General features: G+C 43.3%; 1 protein-coding gene across 1 annotated transcript; it reads left to right on the top strand.

Moving 5' to 3' along the window:
- The first annotated feature begins 3,649 nt into the window (after window positions 1–3,649).
- Window positions 3,650–18,768, top strand: LOC130482282 (ankyrin repeat domain-containing protein 40-like). Its single transcript, XM_056855007.1, has 6 exons — window positions 3,650–3,783; window positions 9,669–9,817; window positions 11,359–11,361; window positions 12,648–13,124; window positions 14,553–14,734; window positions 18,540–18,768. The coding sequence occupies exons 1-6, from the start codon at window positions 3,650–3,652 to the stop codon at window positions 18,687–18,689; spliced, it is 1,095 nt and encodes a 364-aa protein (XP_056710985.1). The 3' UTR covers window positions 18,690–18,768.
- Window positions 18,769–19,621: the final 853 nt, after the last annotated feature.

Genomic DNA, 19,621 nt, shown 5'->3' with positions numbered 1-19,621 from the left:
TCCCACTGCAGATATGATCGGTCATGTGGATTAAAATAACATTTCAGTGACAGCTGCCACTACAGTGTCAGTTTTATTTGCTCTCTGGCACTTCTTTCATAGTGTAGTTTTTAAAATTTATTCTTTTTTGTCGCTCTGTGTGGTTGGCTGCACCTCCCATAGAGTACATTTTGTGGCCCACCTCCTGCCGTTGTAGGGTTTCCAGGTCCCTCTTCACCACCAGCGGGAGGTTTTTGGGGCAGAGCCTGAGGAGGGCAGGGGTTGGAGAGGGGAGGGACTTCAATGCCATAGAGTCCAATTGCCATAGCGGCCAGTTTCTCCAGGTTAACCGATCTCTATTGGCTGGAGATCAGTTGTAATAGCAGGAGATCTCCAGCTACTACCTGGAGGTTGGCAACCCTACACAGTTGCAATGTTGTGGTTGTGCCCACCACCGTGTGTCAGAAGATGCCCATAGGCTTCTTAAAAGTTGGAAACCCCTGCTGTACACAGTGGTTGTCTTTCTCCATCTTTTTCAGCACTATTACATCCCTCTGGTGATCAGAATTGCAAAAAGTCTGCCTCATAATGCTGACAGCTTTACTTTCAATCTCCAGTAATCCCACACGTGACATTTGCCTCTACCACTGTTACATACTTTGTTGATATTTTTATTCAGCTATATTCTATGATCAATATACCATGACCCCAAGATCTTTTTCTTGGATAATCACAGTCAGTTAGCATCCCATCAATCTATATGTGAAGTTGATTTTTTTTATCCCTATGTTGCAATGCATTTACCAAGGCTGTAAAGAAGTGTGTCTCTGGATTTATTTCAGGAGAAAATATGCCCAGGTTATAAAAAGTCTAGGGAACACTAGAATACATTTAATAAAACATAGTAAGAAAGCCAGCATGGTGTAGTGGTTAAGTGCAGCGACTCTAATCTGGAGAACCAAGTTTGGTTCCCCACTCCTCTGCATGAAGCCTGCAGGGTGACTCTGGGCCAGTCACAGTTCTCTCAGAACTCTCTCAGTCCCACCTACCTCAGGTGTCTGTTGTGGGGAGAGGAAGGGAAGGTGATTGTAAGTCACTTTGAGACTCCTTAAGGGAGAGAAAAGTGGGATATAAAAACCAACTCTTCTAAGATCAGTTCAGATGGAACAAGATTTTAGGATCAGGATGAGATGTAGGGTTGCCTGCTGGCCTGCACTGTGTAGTTCATCTGGAATTTTGTTCCACAGGCCAGCCACCAAAGGAGAAGAATATAAAGCCTCACGTAAATTAAAACTGTGCAGGTTTTTTTTTGCTACTATCCTACTTTAAAACACACACACACATATCAAAACTGGTTCCCTTGAGAACAGGAGCAACAGAGTTTCTTTGTTTTTGCATATATTTTAAAAGTTGCTAGCTGTCGTTAGTGGAACTTTATTAATTAGTTGAATTGCATATTACGTTTTTAACAACAGTAGCTGGTTATCTTCTTTAAAAATATGTTCTGTGCGAGCCTACAGACACTTTACCTGTGGGTCCTTCATTTTTTAAAGTATTGTTGCTTTGCCGGGGCATTATACACATACATAGCAGCACTGAGTTTAAAATGCCAATTGTTTAAAGAACACAAATTGGTAACTGTAATAATAAGAGGGCAGCTTTACATCATGGAGGATGTAGCTTAGCAGTGCTATACTAGGAGGGGTAGTAGTTGTGCCTCAGGGAACTGGTACTAACCGAAGCAGTAGTTCAGCATCTCACCTCCAAAACATAGGAGTGATCATGAAGGATAGGACATTTTCAGTCCCCCCACAACCACCACTTTGGAATGTCCTCTGCTCCCTGTACGTGGTAACAACATTTTTCAGTTCCAGGCTAAAACTTACACACACACACACACATTCAACTCTTTTTTATTTAAGTTGGCTGATTTTGATCTAGTTTGATTTTTCTGTCTTTCTTTCTTATTTGGCTATAATAGCTCTGTTTAGTTTGAAATGCTGCAGCAGTTATAGTTGTTTTTAGTTGACTTTGTATGTATTGCTGGTTGTCTTATCACAGGATTGTTATTGTTTTTAATGGTTTAATTTTATTGCCAATAGAACAAAAGGGCTGCACCACTCACCAATATGAAAGAAGACAAGGCAAAATGCTGATGGTGCAGTGGGAAATAGACATTTTATTGTGTACTAAAATGTCCCCATAGCATTTCATAGAATCATAGAGTTGGAAGGGACCACCAGGGTCATCTAGTCCAACCCCCTGCACAATGTAGGAAATTCACAACTACCTCCCCCACACACCCCGTGCCCAGAAGATGGTCAAGATGCCCCCCCTCTCATGAACTGCCCAAGTTCATAGAATCAGCATTGCTGACAGATAGCCAACTAGTCTCTGCTTAAAAACCTCCAGGGAAGGAGAGCTTACCACCTCCCAAGGAAGCCTGTTCCACTAAGGAACCGCTCCAACTGTTAGAAAATTCTTCCTAATGTCTAGATGGAAATTCTTCTGATTTAATTTTAACCCATTGGTTCTGGTCCAACCTTCTTGGGTAACAGAAAACAACTCAGCACCATCCACTATATGACAGCCCTTCAAGTACTTGAAGATGGTTATCATATCCCCTCTCAGTCTTCTCCTTTTCAGGCTAAACATACCCAGCTCCTTCAACCTTTCCTCATAGGACTTGGTCTCCAGACCCCTCACCATCTTTGTTGCCCTCCTCTGGACACGTTCCAACTTATCTACATCTTTCTTAAACTGTGGTGCCCAAAACTGAACACAATACTCTAGGTGAGGTCTAACCAGAGCAGAGTATTCTCAAAACTCTGCATGGCGGCTTATTGTTGAGTTTTGAGAATACGGATGGGGAAAAAGTGCATCTAAAGAGTGGCAAATCCAATGCAAAACCTTCCATGAATAAATGGCCATGGCGACCCTATGAATGAAAGTCCTCCAAAATGTCCTGTCTTTGACAGCCTTGCTCAGATCTTGCAAACTGAGGGCTGTGGCCTCCTTTATTGAGTCAGCCCATCTCTTGTTGGGTCTCCCTCTTTTCCTGCTGCCCTCAACTTTTCCTAGCATGACTGTCTTTTCCAGTGACTCTTGTCGTCTCATGACGTGACCAAAATACGACAGCCTCAGTTGAGTCCTTTTAGCTTCTAGGGTCAGTTCAGTTTCATCATTTCTTGTAGGGTCTAGACTTGGAACATTTGGAGCGGAAGGCCTACGGTGGAATTAAGTTTGTTGTCAGCCTTCAAAGGGCCCCTGGACTTCCGGTCGGTCTCCCCCTCCTAATAGATCCGAGGCGGCGCGCTGAGCCTTTGCGCGCAGCGCCGTTGGTCGGAACTAAATATCGCGGTCGCCGTTGTCGCACTTAATAGGGTCCCCCTGAGGAGACGGGAACGGCGCCCGTCTAGACCGACAGTAACTATGCAATTAGGAAAAATGGCCTTCGGAGACGTGAAAGTGCGCTTGATGGGCGGACAGCAGCTCGAAGCGAGGGAGATGGGGGTTTGAAAGGGCGGCGAGGTGGGCTTTTTTCTTTCGGGGTTATCGGGTCCTTGCCCGCCTCCGGGGGACGAGCTTTCCGAAAATGAGCCGGCCCCCATCGTAGCCAGCGGTTTGAGGACCCCCCCCCCCCAAAGTTTATTGTGAAGCTCCATTTAAGATGACCACCGCGATGGAAGAAAAAGAACTCCAGGAGAGACTGAGGGAAGCCGCCGCTCTGGGGGATGTTGAAGAAGTTGAGCGGCTGGTGGGATTTGGAGTGAATGTGAACTCCCAGAATGAAATCAATGGCTGGTAAGCACTGAGCTAGTGGGTTACGTGGGCGGTGTCTGCTTGGGGGTGTATTTGCATGGTTTGTGACAAGTGAGACATATTTCTTCCTGCTGTCAATTCCTTACAAGGATTAATTCACCGTGGGTGGCCGTGTTAGTCTGTCTGCAGTAGTCGAAAAGAGCAAGGGTCCAGGAGCACCTTAAAGACTAACACGAATATTTTCTGGCAGGGGATGAGCTTTCGTGAGCCACAGCTCACTTCTTCAGAGAAAAGGGCAAGAGTCCAGTAGAACCTTAAAGACTAACACGAATATTTTCTGGCAGGGGATGAAAGCTCCTCCCCTGCCAGAAAATATTTGTGTTAGTCTTTAAGGGGCTACTGGACTCTTGCCCTTTACAAGGATTAAAAGTGAATTAATGACATTTTAAACTTGTTCGTTACTGTCCCACGAAATACTTGTGATATTATCGAAGAAACGGAATTCTCTACCGCTATTCTGTTGCTACAGAAGCCAGGAAATTTCCATTTAAGCACTCTTCTTAACTTTGATATGATTTGGTTGAAACGGATGCCTTGTTTTTTATTCTTTCACAATTGTGGGGAAACAGGGAGATCAGACAAAGTTTTAGTGATGTTTTTCAGTTTTTATTTTTTTTAAAAACTTTTGCTCCATTCGTTTTAATAAGATTGAAATAAATTGAGATTTGCATGTGGTACAAAAATATTTTGAGACTATTTTGTTCAAAGCAGAAAGGTTTTACAAAGCTGTGCATCTGTTTTATTAAATGTGGGCAGCTGGTTGATTGCTGTGTGAAACAGGATGCTGGACTGGATGGACCACTAGTGTGATCCAGCAGGGCTCTTCTTATGTTCAAGTAGCAGATAAAATTAACTGTTGGCATAACAAACTTTGAGAAGAAAGAAGAAAAGTCCTACCTATATAAAATGTTAAGTTATCAGTTAGCTCTCATTACTCAAGATCTTTGAATGGGCATCTCAGTAAACTATCAGCAATCTCAAAATCAGTGCTGTGTACGAAATTAATTGGGAAATAAAAGAAAAAGCAATCATAATGTTTGTTAAATGATTCATATTCCTGTGACCATTTCATCGACTAGAACTGCAGTAGATTCAATCCCAATTAGACACATATTTACAAAAGAGAATATTTTTATAACTCAAAGAGTTTTTATGTATTATTGTAGTCGTATATTTTCTTTAGTTCATTTATACCATACTTTACTCCCCCATGGGAACCCAAAGTCTTTCTCCTCTTGTTTTATCGTCACAACGTGCCTGTGAGGTAGATTAGGTTGAGTGTGTGATCGGCCCAAGGTGACTCAGAAAGCTTCCGTGACAGAGTGGGGATTCAATACTGGGTTTTCTGCATCCTAGTGCAACACTAACCATTATACCACACCAGCTGTCAAACACACTTTCTCTTTTTGTAGTCAGATTAATTTTCGTTAAAGAAGACCAGAGAAGAGTCTGAGGATATTATGATGATATTATTATGTGCTGCTTTGGAAAGTGTGTTGAATTTATTTTATTCATTAAAAAAAAAATACAAAAATGTATACCCGGCATTTCTGCCCACAGAAGTGCCACCAAGCCATCAAGGCAACTAACAGATTAGAACATACATAATGAAATCACATCTTTAGAACATACATAATCACATATTTAAAACCTACAAGAAATACACATCTTTAGAACATACATAATGAAATCACATATTTAAAACCTACAAGAAATACATCATTATAACAAAACCAGAACTAAAATACATACAAAGACATAAAAACAACAATTAAAACATTGGGCAGGCAGGAGGGAACTGAGGGAACACCAAACCAAACAAAAAAGTTTTCAGCCACTGGCAGAAGATGGCAAAAGAAGGGGACAGAAGAGTCTCTCTCTGGGGAGGGAGTTCCAGACTGAGAAGGGCCTGTCCTGGGCTTCCACCCGCCTAATCTCAGAGTGCAGGGGCACCCAAAGACAGGCTTTGGAAGTTGACCATATTGGTCAAGTAGGTTCATAAGGCAGTAGGTGGTCCTTCAGGTATGTTGCAGCCCCACATAGGGTACATTGCAGTAATCGAATCTAGATGTAACCAGTGCACACACCACAGTGGCCAGATCTTTCCTGCCCAGGAAAGGCTAACCAAACAATGTTGGTGAAAGGCACTCTTGGCCACAGCTGCCACATATTTATCCAGCAGTAGGTCTGAGTCCAAGAACAACCCCAGACTATGGACCTGTTCCTTCAAGGACAGTGCAACCTAGGGTTGCATGGGGGCGGGGTAGGGTTGCCACACCCAGGCCGGGAAACTCCTGGAGATTTGAGGATGGAGTCTGGGGGAGACAGAAACTTGGGTGGGGTACAATGGCATAGAGTCCACCCTCCAAAACATCCATTTTCTCCAAGAGAACTGATCTCTGTAGTCTGGAGATGAGCCGTAATTCCGATGGATCCCCCTGTCCCACCTGGAGGCTGGCATTCCTAATGCAGCCCTGCCCAGAACAGGCAACACCTTAAATTCCAGATCAGACCTTCCTCTTACCAGTAGCACTTCCATCTTGTCAGGATTAAGCTTCAGTTTATTAGCTCTCATCCACTCCAACACTGCCTCCAGGCACCAGTACAGGGTTTCTACAGCCTCCCTGGGATCAGCCATCAACATGAGATAGAGCTGAGTGACATCTGCGTATTAGTGACAACCCAACCCAAACCTCTGGATGACCTGACCCAGAGGTTTCAAGTAGATGTTAAAGGGCACGGGGACAAAGTGGAACCTTGTGGGACCCCATAGGCTAAAGGCCAAGGGGCTGAGCAGCAGTCCTCCAGCACCACCTTCTCAAACCTGGCCCCCAGGCAGGACCAGAACCACCACAAACTGGTGCCTCCCAGTCCCAAGCTGGAAAGATGGACCAGAAGAATGCCACGATCAGTGGTTTTGAAAGCTGCTGAAAGGTCTAGGAGAATCAACAGGCTCGCATTTCCTCTGTCCAACTCGTGGCTCAGGTTATCCACCAAGGTGACCGAGTCTGTTTTAGTCCCGTGTGTGTGTGTGTGTAAAGTGCCATCAAGTTGCAGCCGACTTATGGCGACCCCTTATGGGCTTTTCAAGGCAAGAGACTAACAGAGGTGGTTTGCCAGTGCCTTCCTCTGTATAACAACCCTGGACTTCCTTGGTGTCCCATCCAAATACTAACCAGGGCTGACTCTGCTTAGCTTCTGAGATCTGACGAGATCAGGCTAGCCTGGGCCATCCAGGTCAAGGCTTTAGTCCCATAACCAGAGCTAAAAACAGATTGGAAATCTAAACAATGTCAGCCCATTTCTGAGGTTGGGGGCTGAAAGTGGTGTGGAGCCAGCGTGACCCCTGCGCCAGCATAAGTGCCCACTTATCATGGAATAAGAGCCACTTATGCTGGCACGGGGGCATTTCTGTCGGTTCCTGGGCACTGCGGAGCGGCACGGGGCTCCTCCGCCACTGCCTCTCCTAAACCTAAATCCTGGAAGAGAACTGCGGCGCTGGCATTGGGGGGGGGGGGTTCCCGGGGGTGGAGCTGATTTTAGTAAGTTTTCTCACCCCTTCCAGCCCAGGAATGCCCCCTTCCGAAACAGCGGTGCTGTGCCTGCTTTTTGTTGCTGCAGCATGGCTGTTTTCAATGGGACTATTCCCCCCCATTTTCTATTTTTTATTTTCTAAAAGGCTGTTTTTTCGCCTTGCAGCAGCTGGGAAACCTTATTGGAAGCGCATTGGCAGGAGCTCAGCCCCACCATCTCCTGCCACTGCAGGGCTCAGGAATGGGCTGTTTGGTTCATCCAGGAAAGCTTGAAATTGTCCGGCTCCCGTCTGTTCACCATGCTCAAGAATGGAACATTTGAGGCTGGTCAATTTATACCAGGGAGGCTTGGATTTGAATCTTTGCCCAGCTCTTAGGGCAAATCATGACCTTTCATTTTAACCAGCCTAATTGGGCAACTCTAAAGATAAAATGGGGCAATCTCATGTGTTCTGCCCTGAACTCCTTGGAGGAAAGGAAGGATACAAGTGTGACAAAGTTTTGCAAAATAATATGAGTGTCTTGATTGAATAATCCAGCCTCTCTTAATTCAGAGAGACAGCCACAATATTCACCTTCAAGCAGTGGAAACAGACATGACTAGAGCAATAACTCGTACAGAGATATAGCAGATACCCTTCCTTATAGATGGCTATTTCTGATTCACCGGAGCTTTTGATTATCTCCTAGAAACTGTTATTAGTTACTTCTGATGCAGAGACACAGCAGAATGGCCTCTGAGGAGGGTGTTCATCTTTGCATAAGTCATTTGTCCAGGCTTGCTTCCTTCCAAGTATGCTCAGAAGAGTGACTCATATAGAAACACAGAGAGCAGGCTCCTTGGCAGATGGGTGATTTTGCTGCATCTTACTATGGTAGTTGGGATAGCGTATAAGTTTCCCCAATATACTCACTAAAAACAGAAAAAGGTAGTAAATATTAGGTTTTTTTTTTCTTGTACTAGAATAGAGCCAGCATAGTGTAGTGTTTAAAGTGTTGGACTAGGATCTGGGACACCCAGGTTTGAAACCCCACTCTGCCATGGAAGCTTGCTTGGTGACTTTGGGCCAGTCACACACACTCAGCCTCGACCCTGGCGAGTATGTGGATGGGAGACCTCCAAGAATGTCTCTTGCCTTGAAAATCCTACAGGGTTGCCATAAACCAGCAGTGATTTGACAACGACAACAACAAAAAAGAATAGTCCAGATTACCAACATCTATATAAAAATGCACTGGGATGCTATAGTTCTGTTTATAAGACATGCCTTTATCAACCAATTTATCTGTTGTGCATCCAGTGTAAATGCATCTTTCAAACTGATACTATTGGGAAAGGGTAAATGTATTTGTCAAATTGGGTTCACTAATTAATTTTATTAATTACTCATGAAATTGGTGGCATAATTATACACACACTACAAGTAGGGTCTAAGAGTGACTTTTGTCTCCAGTTTTCACTTTAAAAATTGTGCTTCATCTAACAGATGTTTGGATGTCCTGGTTTAGATGTTTAGAATTGTTGGGGAAAGTTGAGAAGATTAATTTAATGAATTATCCGGGCTGTGTGACCGTGGTCTTGGTATTTTCTTTCCTGATGTTTCGCCAGCAGCTGTGGCAGGCATCTTCAGAGGAGTAACACTGAAGGACAGTGTCTCCTTTTCTTTCCTGACGTTTCGCCAGCAGCTGTGGCAGGCATCTTCAGAAGAGTAACACTGAAGGACAGTGTCTCAGTGTTACTCCTCTGAAGATGCCTGCCACAACTGCTGGCGAAACGTCAGGAAAGAAAATACCAAGACCACGATCACACAGCCTGGATAACCTACAAGAACCAATGAACTCTGACCGTGAAAGCCTTTGACAATAATTTAATGAACTTTCAAGCACAGTGATTTGCAATATCAAAGCATGGTTTTGCTTGCCTGCATAGAAAGATTGTGCCACTAGGTGTCACCATAGTCACCTATAAATATGAAAAGATGTAAGAAAATATAGCAAACTGCTGGATTGAATGGGGGTGACCAACATCCTTTGTTAAAGCTGTCATAAGTAGGCTTCTACCTGTTCCTCATTTCAAGAAATTATTCCTTATTTATTTGTTGCAGAAATAATCATGGAAAATAAGAGATGCACCATAACTGCAAAAAGCAACTTTCCTATATGATGAGGATAGTGGAGTCTAATACATTACCGTTAATGTCAGTTACACATGTTTTTATAGGCTCATGGTGTGTTCCTTATTTTGGAGCCATTCAGTGGCAGCCCTACTAATAGGAAGAATTTAAATTGTACGGAATGGTAATTTTACTTGGCTCTTCTGTTTGCCTTGTGCAGGACTTGCTTGCATTGGGCATGCAAACGCAACCACGCTCAAGTGGTATCATACCTTCTCAGTGCTGGCGCCGATAAGGAAATTCTCACAGTTAAAGAAGAAAGACCAGCCCACTTGACATCCAAGAGGGAAATCAAGGAGATGCTGGGAGGTAAATTGATTAGTTAATTCTTATAACCATGAAGGGTATTGGAATGCTGATGGTCCTGTCCCTGTTAGAATCCATAATGAGTCAAGAAAGAAGAGGCTCTTGCAATTTTTTTCTACAATCTCTCTCGTGTTGGAATTAAAAGTAATGTGAACGTGGATTGCTCTGCAATGAGGAAGTGTGTTAGAAATGTAATCTCATATAGGCCTAAGGGGAAAGTGTAATTATGATGTTGTGATGTATGAATTCATATATCTTTGTAAAATGTAATGTCTAACTTTTTACTACCATTGCCAAATGACTATATACTAATTTTCTGATAAGCCCAAAGCCCTGACCTGGATGGCCCAGGCTAGCCTGATCTCGTCAGATCTTGACTGCTAAGCAGGGTTGGCCCTGGTCAGTATTTGGATGGGAAAGCACCAAGGAATACTAGGGTCATGATGTGGAGGCAGGCAATGGCAGGCTGCCTCTGAACATCGCTTGCCTTCAAAACCTCACTAGGGGTCACCATTAAGTCAGCTGTGACTTGATGGCAAAAAAGAAGAAGAGTTGGTTTTTATATGCTCACTTTCTCTACCACTTAAGGAAGAATCAAACCAGCTTACAATCACCTTCCCCTCCCCACAACAGACACTCTGTGAGGTAGGTGGGGCTGAGAGAGTTCGGAGAGAACTGTAACTAGACCAAGGTTACCCAGTCTAGGAGTGGGGAAACAAATCCAGTTCACCAGACTAGTGGCCACCACTCTTGTGGAGGAGTGGGGAATCAAACTTGGTTCACCAGATCAGAGACCACTGCTCCAAACCAACACTCTTAACCACTACATCACTCTGGTTCTTTGTTTCTCCAAACGAAAAGAAAAAAGCCAAAAATGCAAAATTGTATTACTACCCAAAACACATGGACTGAATTTGTATATGTAAATATTATTTTAATAAAATAATCTTACAGAAATTTTATATATGAAATATACAATACTATGCAAACTACTACAGATAAAGAAACTGCATGAATACACAAAACAGTACAGGTCCCAGAATCCAGTGTTCTTCTGTTTCAAGGGGGAAATCTTAGATGTCATGTAAACATATTTTTTAAATGGTAATTTCAGTTCTTTCATAAAGACGAGAAGCTCTAACCTCTCAGCTACAATGTAAATTTATGCCCCAATCCCTCTGGAACTAAATTCTAACTTGCTTATGGAGATGTCTCCTACAGCTCTTCCTGATAGAGATTGACTCTCACTTTGCTGCAAATTTCTTAGCTGGAATGTTGCTTCAATGTAAATTTTTAGAAACAGACCTGTACCTAAGCAAGATTATGCACACACTGTAATCCTGAAGTAGCCCTAGAATTTACAGTTAATTAAAGCTTGTTTTCATCTTCATTGACTTTACAACTACATTTTCTAAAGTTTTTAGCACCTTCAAAACAAACTGAGAAGTTTGGGGTAGGTAGTGGTTCAGCCATGGGGCTCCTGCTTTGCATGTAGAAATTTACGGGTTCAACCTCTGGCATCTCCAGTTAAAAGGATCAGGTAGCAGGTGAAGTGAAAGACTTTAGGCTCTGAGACCCTGGAGAGCCACTGCCAGTCACAGTAGACCATACAGCTTTTGATTAACCAGTGGTCTGACAGGCTCAGGTGTGGTCAAGTGTACTGTTTTATCAACGAATAAGTGTTATCTTTCTAAAAGTTCTAACTTGAGAGATAACATAGGCTTTCTAGGTTAAAAGAGGACTGCTAGGAATATAAACGCCATACATAAGGTTTTGAGTTGTAAAGGGCCAAAAACACCTGCAAGGTAAAAAATAGTTGTTTGCTAAAACCAATAACGTTTGTATATAAATCCTTGATGTCCTGTGAGTTCTCATCTCTAAGGCACTCCAACTTCATGATTTCCTACATGCTAGTAACTTTTCCACAGTAACTGGGCAGGTGATTTTCTTTGCATATGCTCACATCTGCTCTTGAAGAGGCACACTCCATAACAAACAAAGAATCAAGTGGGTATGTTTAGCCTGGGTATGTTTAGCCTGGAGAGGAGATGACTGAGAGGTGATATGATAACCATCTTCAAGTATTTGAAGGGCTGTCATATAGAGGATGGTGCCAAGTTGTTTTCTGTTACCCCAGAAGGTCGGACCAGAACCAACGGGTTGAAATTAAACCAAAAGAGTTTCCGGCTAAACATTAGGAAGAACATTCTAACAGTTAGACAGGTTCCTCAGTGGAATAGGCTTCCTTGGGAGGGGGTGGGCTCTTCTTTCCAGGAGGTTTTTAAGCAGAGGCTAGATGGCTATCTGTCAGCAATGCTGATTCTATGACTGTAGGCTGATCATGAAAGGGAGGGCAGGAAGGTTTGCATCAGTGTTTGACTCTCGTGGACCTTTCTTGTATGCCCAGGGTAGTGCCGAATGCCACTTTGGGGTTAGGAAGTAATTTTTCCTCCAGGCCAGATTGGCCAGGGATCTTGGAGGTGTGTGTGTGTGTGTGTGTGTGTGTGTGTGTGTGTGAGGTAGTTGTGAATTTCCTGTATTGTGCAGAGGGTTGGACTAGATGACCCTGATGGTCCCTTCCAACTCTATGATTCTGTGATCTGTAATTTCACAGGCACTACTTGCATTATCACAAGAAATGTACAAACAGCGTATATATGGTTGATGATCTGTCATTCATTGTCATTTGTAGTTGTTATTTATTTTTTGCTGGTTGGCAAAAATCCACCTTCTATGTTGGGACATCTTCACCCCCATATTCTAGCCAAACTTCAGTATTCTTTATCAGAAGTGGCTTTTGCAAGAATTTGTCTGTCTTTGTCTTTTCCTGCAGAAGACGCTGATGAACTGCTGAATGTGAAGAAAGACTCCGCCTTGCCCATTCTCCCTAATTATTTGGCTAACCCGCCTTTCCCTTATGTGTATAACTCCATGAGCAGCAGCACTACCAGCATCTCCTCTTCCTCTTTGAATGGGACACTTTCCCCTTCTTCAGAACAGCACAACGAGGATTGTCCCGTGTCTTTACCTCAAGTCCAGGCGCCTGGCACTGCCGTGTTACAACACGAGAAGTCTTCTCCTGCTGGGTCTGAGGGGGACTTGTCTAGAGCTTCCCCTGCAGAATGCCCAGAGCCTGTAGTCCAGAATGGTCACGTTCCCCAAATTCCTGTTCCTCCAAGTAGGACTCTCTCTGCTCCAGCTGCACCCAAACAGCCTGAAGCTCAGCCACAGAATGGTTGTTGTGCCAGACCTGTTCCAGCGTTTCAGCCCTTTTTCTTCACTGGAACGTTTCCCTTCAGTAGCATGCAAGGTAACCTCAACTGATATAAGCTACGAACTTTCAAGCTGTTCTAGTGTTTCTTCAGGTGACAGCGGCGAGAACAAATTGTGCTTTGGTATACCTGTGAGTGGAGGGTTTATTAAAAAGGTAAAGGTAGTCCCCTGTGCAAGCACCGGGTCATTACTGACCCATGGGTTGACGCCACACCCTGCTGTTTACTAGGCAGACTATGTTTATGGGGTGATTTGCCATTGCCTCCCCAGTCATCTTCCCTTGACCCCCAGAAAGTTGGGTACTCTTTTTACCAACCTCGGAAGGATGGAAGGCTGAGTCAACCTTCAGCTGGCTACCTGAAACCGACTTCTGTCGGGATCAAGCTCAGGTTGTGAGCAGAGCTTTTCCCTAATTTTTTAGTTCTTTCCTGACATCCCAAATAGGCTAATCAAGACCAACCAAATATAGTGGTCCACAGGGGAAATTTAATAGGTTTCTTGTTGACTGTGGATGTGTCTACACAATGGTTCTGTTTCCACAGTTGATGATAGCTGCCCTAGATATATAGGAGTTAATACCAATGGTCTATAAACAGTAGTATCTACAGTAATAATTTACCATGCAATGTATCATTTATTACTATTAGATACTAACTGCATTGATTCCATTTGATGGGAGTGTTCTAATAGAAATTTAGGTTGTCTATTAACATTTCTTGGGGATAACTCCCCACCACCTTCACCAAATGATACACAAGAGTCTTCATAGCAGTTGCCTGAATTGAACTCAATTATAGTAGCTGTTCACTGCAGTTCTTGTTATAAGCATGGTAAGATGAAAACACCTGCAGGTTAAGACAGGGTCAGCCCTGTGATCAGGAGTTACATCCCTGTTTTCTCACCTGCTGCTCCTGGGCAGTCCTGTGATCAAGCAGTAGCAGATGTAGTCTACTCTTTCTTCTGAAAGATGTTGGGCTCATGCAGGTACCAGTAGAAGAAGCAGCAGCAGCAGAAGAAGAGTTGGTTTTTATATGCCGACTTTCTCTACCACAAGGAAGAATCAAAGCGGCTTACAATCACCTTCCCTTCCCCTCCCCACCACAGACACCCTGTGAGGTAGGTGGGGCTGGGAGAGTTCAAAGGTTACCCAACTGTCTTCATGTGTAGGAGTGAGGAAACCAACCCGGTTCACCAGGTTAGCCTCCACCGCTCATGTGGAGGAGTGGGGAATCGAACCCAGTTCTCCAGATTAGAGTCCACCGCTCCAAACCACCGCTCTTAACCACTACACCATGCTGGTAGCTAGAAGCAAGCCAAGCCAGGCCCCAGCAACTCTGTCAGTGCCCTAGGAGCTGCTTGGCTCAGACCCTTCAATGGGGACAGTAATGCCCGAGAGTCAGGAATGTCTTTTTAAAAAATTGTTCCTATTGAATATGTACTGTGTTTGTGTGTGTTTTTAACCTAGAACTGGTGCTTAAGGTCAGAATTCAAAACCGTACTCTTACAGAGAATGACTTCATTGAGATTGAACTGGACCGACAGGAACTGACTTACAATGAACTGCTCCGAGTGAGCTGCTGCGAACTGGGGGTGAATCCAGAACACGTGGAGAAAATTAGGAAGCTTCCCAATACAGTATTAAGGAAGGTAAGAACTTTCAGATTTAAATTTTTTTTTAGCTGTGCTTCATCTTTTCATATCCTAATTTAGTTGTTTATTCCTTAATGCGAGGCCTTTGTAACCTGCGATCCACCAACTGAAGGTAGTCCAGAAGCTATGCACTGAGGCCTGCTAGGCGTTTCATAATTCTCTCCTCCCCCCTTTGGGCAGGAGGGGGGGTCCCTAGGAAAGTAGCAAAAATTAGAGGGCTTTGGCCTAAGGCAAAATACATTGCAGGTTAGTTACCTTCAGCATAGTAGATGACAAGTAATACTGGTCCCACTCTGCATTTAAATGTCACTTAAGATAGCTGTATTGTTAGGCAACACCCACTTACAGCAGTGGCAAGAGTTGCGTGTTAATAACGATCACTGGCTTAGAAAAGGCTGCATCTAAGATTCTGTTGGTGACAAACTTGCATTAAGCATTTTACTGCACAGAAATGGAACAGTTAAACATGAAGTCAAGGATGTAATTTCCCACTCAGGGATCGATGCAGGTTTTGAAGTTCATATTTGACGCTGACATTTTGGTGCTAATGCTAACGTCAAATTGCAGATTTCACTGTCAATAAAACTTTGGCGTGTGCTAAACATCAATTTATAAAGTCAATTCATATCGTAATAAAAATCAGATTCTCTGATATACATGGCTAAAAGCCAGAAATTGGTCCCAAGGATTCAGCAGAGTTTCTTTTTAACTATATTAAATTTTCTGTGATGTCACAGATGTGGCCCTTCATTGCTAAAAAATGGTACCACTGAGTTTTCATGCTCCAGTTGGTGGTGGAAAGGGCCAGCAGGTCACAGCCGACTTATAGTGACCCTGTAGGGTTTTCAAGGCAAGGAGGTGGTTTGCCATTGCCTGCCTCCATCCAGCTCCTGTTATGTCCAGTTAAATTGTTCACACAGCAGGGGATTTGAATGCATGGCCACACCATGGAGATTTGCACTGGATGCTAATCTAAAGAATACCTGTTTCCCTTCTACAATTACAGTTTGACACTGGCCTTTGCTGATCTCAAATACACTTACCTACCCACACGGATGAGTAGATTCAGATTGTCAGGGACAAGATAAGTGTGTACCCCCCTCCCGTGGAATATTTGTGAACTCCCTACTGGTCATGCACAATTCAGAGGAATGTGTACATTCCCATCCATTTGTTTGAAGCTGCAGGAACTCATGTCCTCATATGTTATTTAGGGCTACTATGCATGACTTTTCTCCCCATTTTATTTACTACGTGTTGCATGCAACTGTTTCTAGATCAGAGCAAAAAATATACCTGAGAACTGAAACTGGGCTCAAAGGAACTCAATATAACTGTTGTTCATGCTCTGATGTTGTGTCCTACCCTTATGAAGCCTAAATCCTGCCTCAGCACATTCTTTCTGACACCCAATTTAATTATTATATACAATAACCAATAAATTAGGATCAGACAATGTTGTCTGTAAACCACATCTAGGAGCACCTGATATGGTTTGCATAGTAGAATCTTGAAACCCCCCGTTTCAACTTTTTATTTAAAAATATTTTTAATGAGCTGTGATATCTGCCTTCAAGAAATTGCATGGACTGTCCGTATCCTCCCTTGAACAGTTCAAAGTGCTAACTTTGGAACTGGCAGATCTAAATCGCTTAGGGCCTATGTACATCAGATTTTTCTCATTTGATGTGTTCTATTGTGAAAACAAATTCATACAGCTGCTGAGTTTATGCCTCTCACCTTCATGCTCCTGCCTAGGGGGTTGTGAGCAGCTGCATGGGCAGAACTCATCTTTTTGCTCAACACAGCAACCCAGATTTGCTGCCTTTTGCAGTTCCAAAGGCTTGCATGTTTTTCTTTCCACCCCTTCCCCCAGATGCACATTTTATGCTTTTTAAACTTTGTTTCAAGTTTGGTGGTTTTAAATCTGGCCAGAGATGTCTTCACTGTTCACCCACATCTTAAATGTAAATACATCCGCAATTCTTTTATCCAAACTATTAGTCAGATCCTGAATAGTGATGGCCTAGGGCAGATGCCTGTGGTCAGATGCCATTTAATTTCTCCACCCCACCTTGATAGCAATGCCCTAATTGTTAACAACACTGGCTGAAATTTACAGCATCCTGGAACATCTTGAAGCTTTCCAGGCCCCTGTGTCTTGGAGGTGTATTCACCCCTCTCCCATTTCCTTGTGGGAATGTCATGTGGAACATTATCAAAAGCCTTGCTGGAGTCAAGACATTTTTATCCGTTGAAGCCCTTTACCCAAATGAGTCACCCTGGAGAAGGAGTAACCAAGGCTGGTTTTGCATTTTGCTGTTGGCAGCTAATAGTCAAGCCCATTTCCAATTATAACACTGCATGGTTATTTAAACTGTCCAGTTATATTCAGAAGTGCAGTGTAGTAGTAGCCTCTCCTTACAACTTAAGTTTACAGATACTTCTGATCTCATAGCATCATGTTTATAAAGCTAGCAGGGCTAATCAGCAGTAAGCATTTTGCACACACCAGCCTTGCTAAACATCAAATAACTTCACACACAAAGTTCTAAATATGTCCTTTTAAATTAACACCACCGCTTGGAAGGAAATGCATTTCTCTCTCTGTCTGTCTGTCTGTCTCTCTCTCTCTCTCACTCACACACACACACACACACACACACACACACACACACACACACACACACACACCTTTCATACTGTTGTGATCTCCATTCAAATATTTTGTTGGAATGAATTGGTGTTTTGCAGTTCAAGAAAGACAAGAGCAGGACATTCCTGCCCTAGTCGCTATGTGCCCTTAGCTCTCCCTAGAATCCCTCAAGTTACCTTTCAATCTGATTTAGTGCGAGATAAACAGGTGTCACCCAGTGCAAGAGGTAAACACACTGCCTTGTTCTTGCTTCACAGTTTTTTAAGGTCAGCTTCCTTTGAATAGCCTAGCATGGCAGACTTATTTGAATTGTGTTTATGAGTGAAATTACTCTCCTTAACTGTACCTTTAACTAGAACACAGATTACTTGCTTCCTCTTGCTGACTCTAACCTAGATCTGGCTGTTTGTACGTAGCCCAAGTCTAGCTTGATAGTAGTACCAGCGTTTGCTCTCTTCTTGAACAGCTGATTTCTTAACTGGGGGCTGAGCCTATGCAGCTCCTGGAACTGAATCAGTGCTACAAATTTGTCACCCAGGCAAGGATATGGTGCACAAGTGAGACAGATTGGGTCAGGGATGGAAGTCCAGCCTTATTTGATACCATTCCATTCACCTCCCCATTGTACTTTTTGGGTGTGTCATCTTATGGCAAACTCTGAAAATCCATTATTGCAGGGCTGCAAAGTAGTGTGGGCTATACCGTTACACCATGCTTTCCTTTCTCTTTCCTTACTCCCTTAGACTCTCCTCGATTCATAAATCTTGAGCAGCATAATTCTAAATCTGTTGTTTAAGGGATATGAAGACTGAGATAACTTTTGCCACTGCCAATGTAACCTTAGGATCGCTGTCACTTAATAAATATACCGTGCTTTCAGGAGCATCAGCCTGCAGCAAGTTAGGTCAGAAGTTCTGTGTCTGGATTCTTTGCTATGGTGGTTCACATTTTCCATGTAAAAAGCCTCAAAGCACAGCAGCACTTGGCAGACACTTGGAGATTCAAGGCCAACAAGAAAACATAGAATTAAATAGATAGTATAAAAGCGGGGCGGGGGGCTGAAAGGCGAGCAAGACTTGTTGTGTTGGTAGATACTGCGCGACTCCTGAAGCACTTCTTCGAACTTACTGTGTTCATTCCTTAAAGGACAAAGACATCGCAAGACTTCAGGACTTCCAAGAACTGGAGCTGGTTCTAATGATGAGCGAGAACAACAACTTTCTGTTCAGAAACGGTGCCCCGACGTTGACGGAAAGGCCTTGCTATAATAAGAAAGCATCCAAGCTGACTTACTAAGTGTTTAAATGAAAAACCTGTCACTAGTATTGAACTGATAAACCTAGGATTTTGTAAGGGCTAATAACCTCAAATTCTACTTTACAGACTTGGAAGACGGGAGTAAACCTATGAAGCACACTTGCTTGGAAGCAGTCTCAGGCTAAAAACAGAAGGACTTGCTTCAAGGTAAATGTGCTCGAGGATCAGGGTGTCACACTTGTATCTGCAGTTAATTTTAATTTTTTTGTGTCAAGCAGCACTGAAATAATGGATAGGATACTAAGCCCTGATAAAAGACCGTCACTCCACACAGCAACGTTTCTTGCAAGGGAATTACCCTTTCGTGGAATGCTGCAGAGTTAGAAGCTCTCAGGGAAAGACTTGAATTAAACTGTTCTAATAACTGCTACTTATTAAAAAATAGCAGGAGCACTTATACAGAAGGACAGAACATGAACTGCATTTAATGCTTATAATTGGATACTTAACAAGCAGATACTCCTCATATATCTAGCTAGAGTTAAGACATGCTGCTTGAGAAGAGAGTAAGCTACTTTTCCAGAGAGGAGGGGAGGAGAAAGGAGAAATCAGGGTTCTCACCTAGGGTTATGTTGGTATAATGAATCAAGGTGTTGCTATCGATGAATTAGTTACATGGTGCCCTTGGGTTTAGGATGAATATATCCTGCAGCTTATGCCTACTGAGACAAGAAGCTGATGGCGTTAAGTGGTGGGATCGGGCCTGAGAAAGGAACCTTGGGACAGACTGTCAGAAGCTTCTGAAGGGGGTGTAAAAACAGCACATTTTACAACTTGGAGACAGCAACAGAAGAGGTCATCCCCTCCAGTGGCACACTGGGGCATAGGATGTTGGAAGAACCAGCTTCAACTGCCCAGTCTGTTAAGGAGTGAGGCTGGGGTTTCTTACGGAAGCACAATGCTTAATTTGG

The sequence above is a fragment of the Euleptes europaea genome, chromosome 1 (genome assembly GCF_029931775.1).
Source record: "Euleptes europaea isolate rEulEur1 chromosome 1, rEulEur1.hap1, whole genome shotgun sequence".
NCBI classification, from domain to species: Eukaryota; Metazoa; Chordata; class Lepidosauria; order Squamata; family Sphaerodactylidae; genus Euleptes; species Euleptes europaea.
This window is presented reverse-complemented; position numbering and strand designations above follow the sequence as displayed.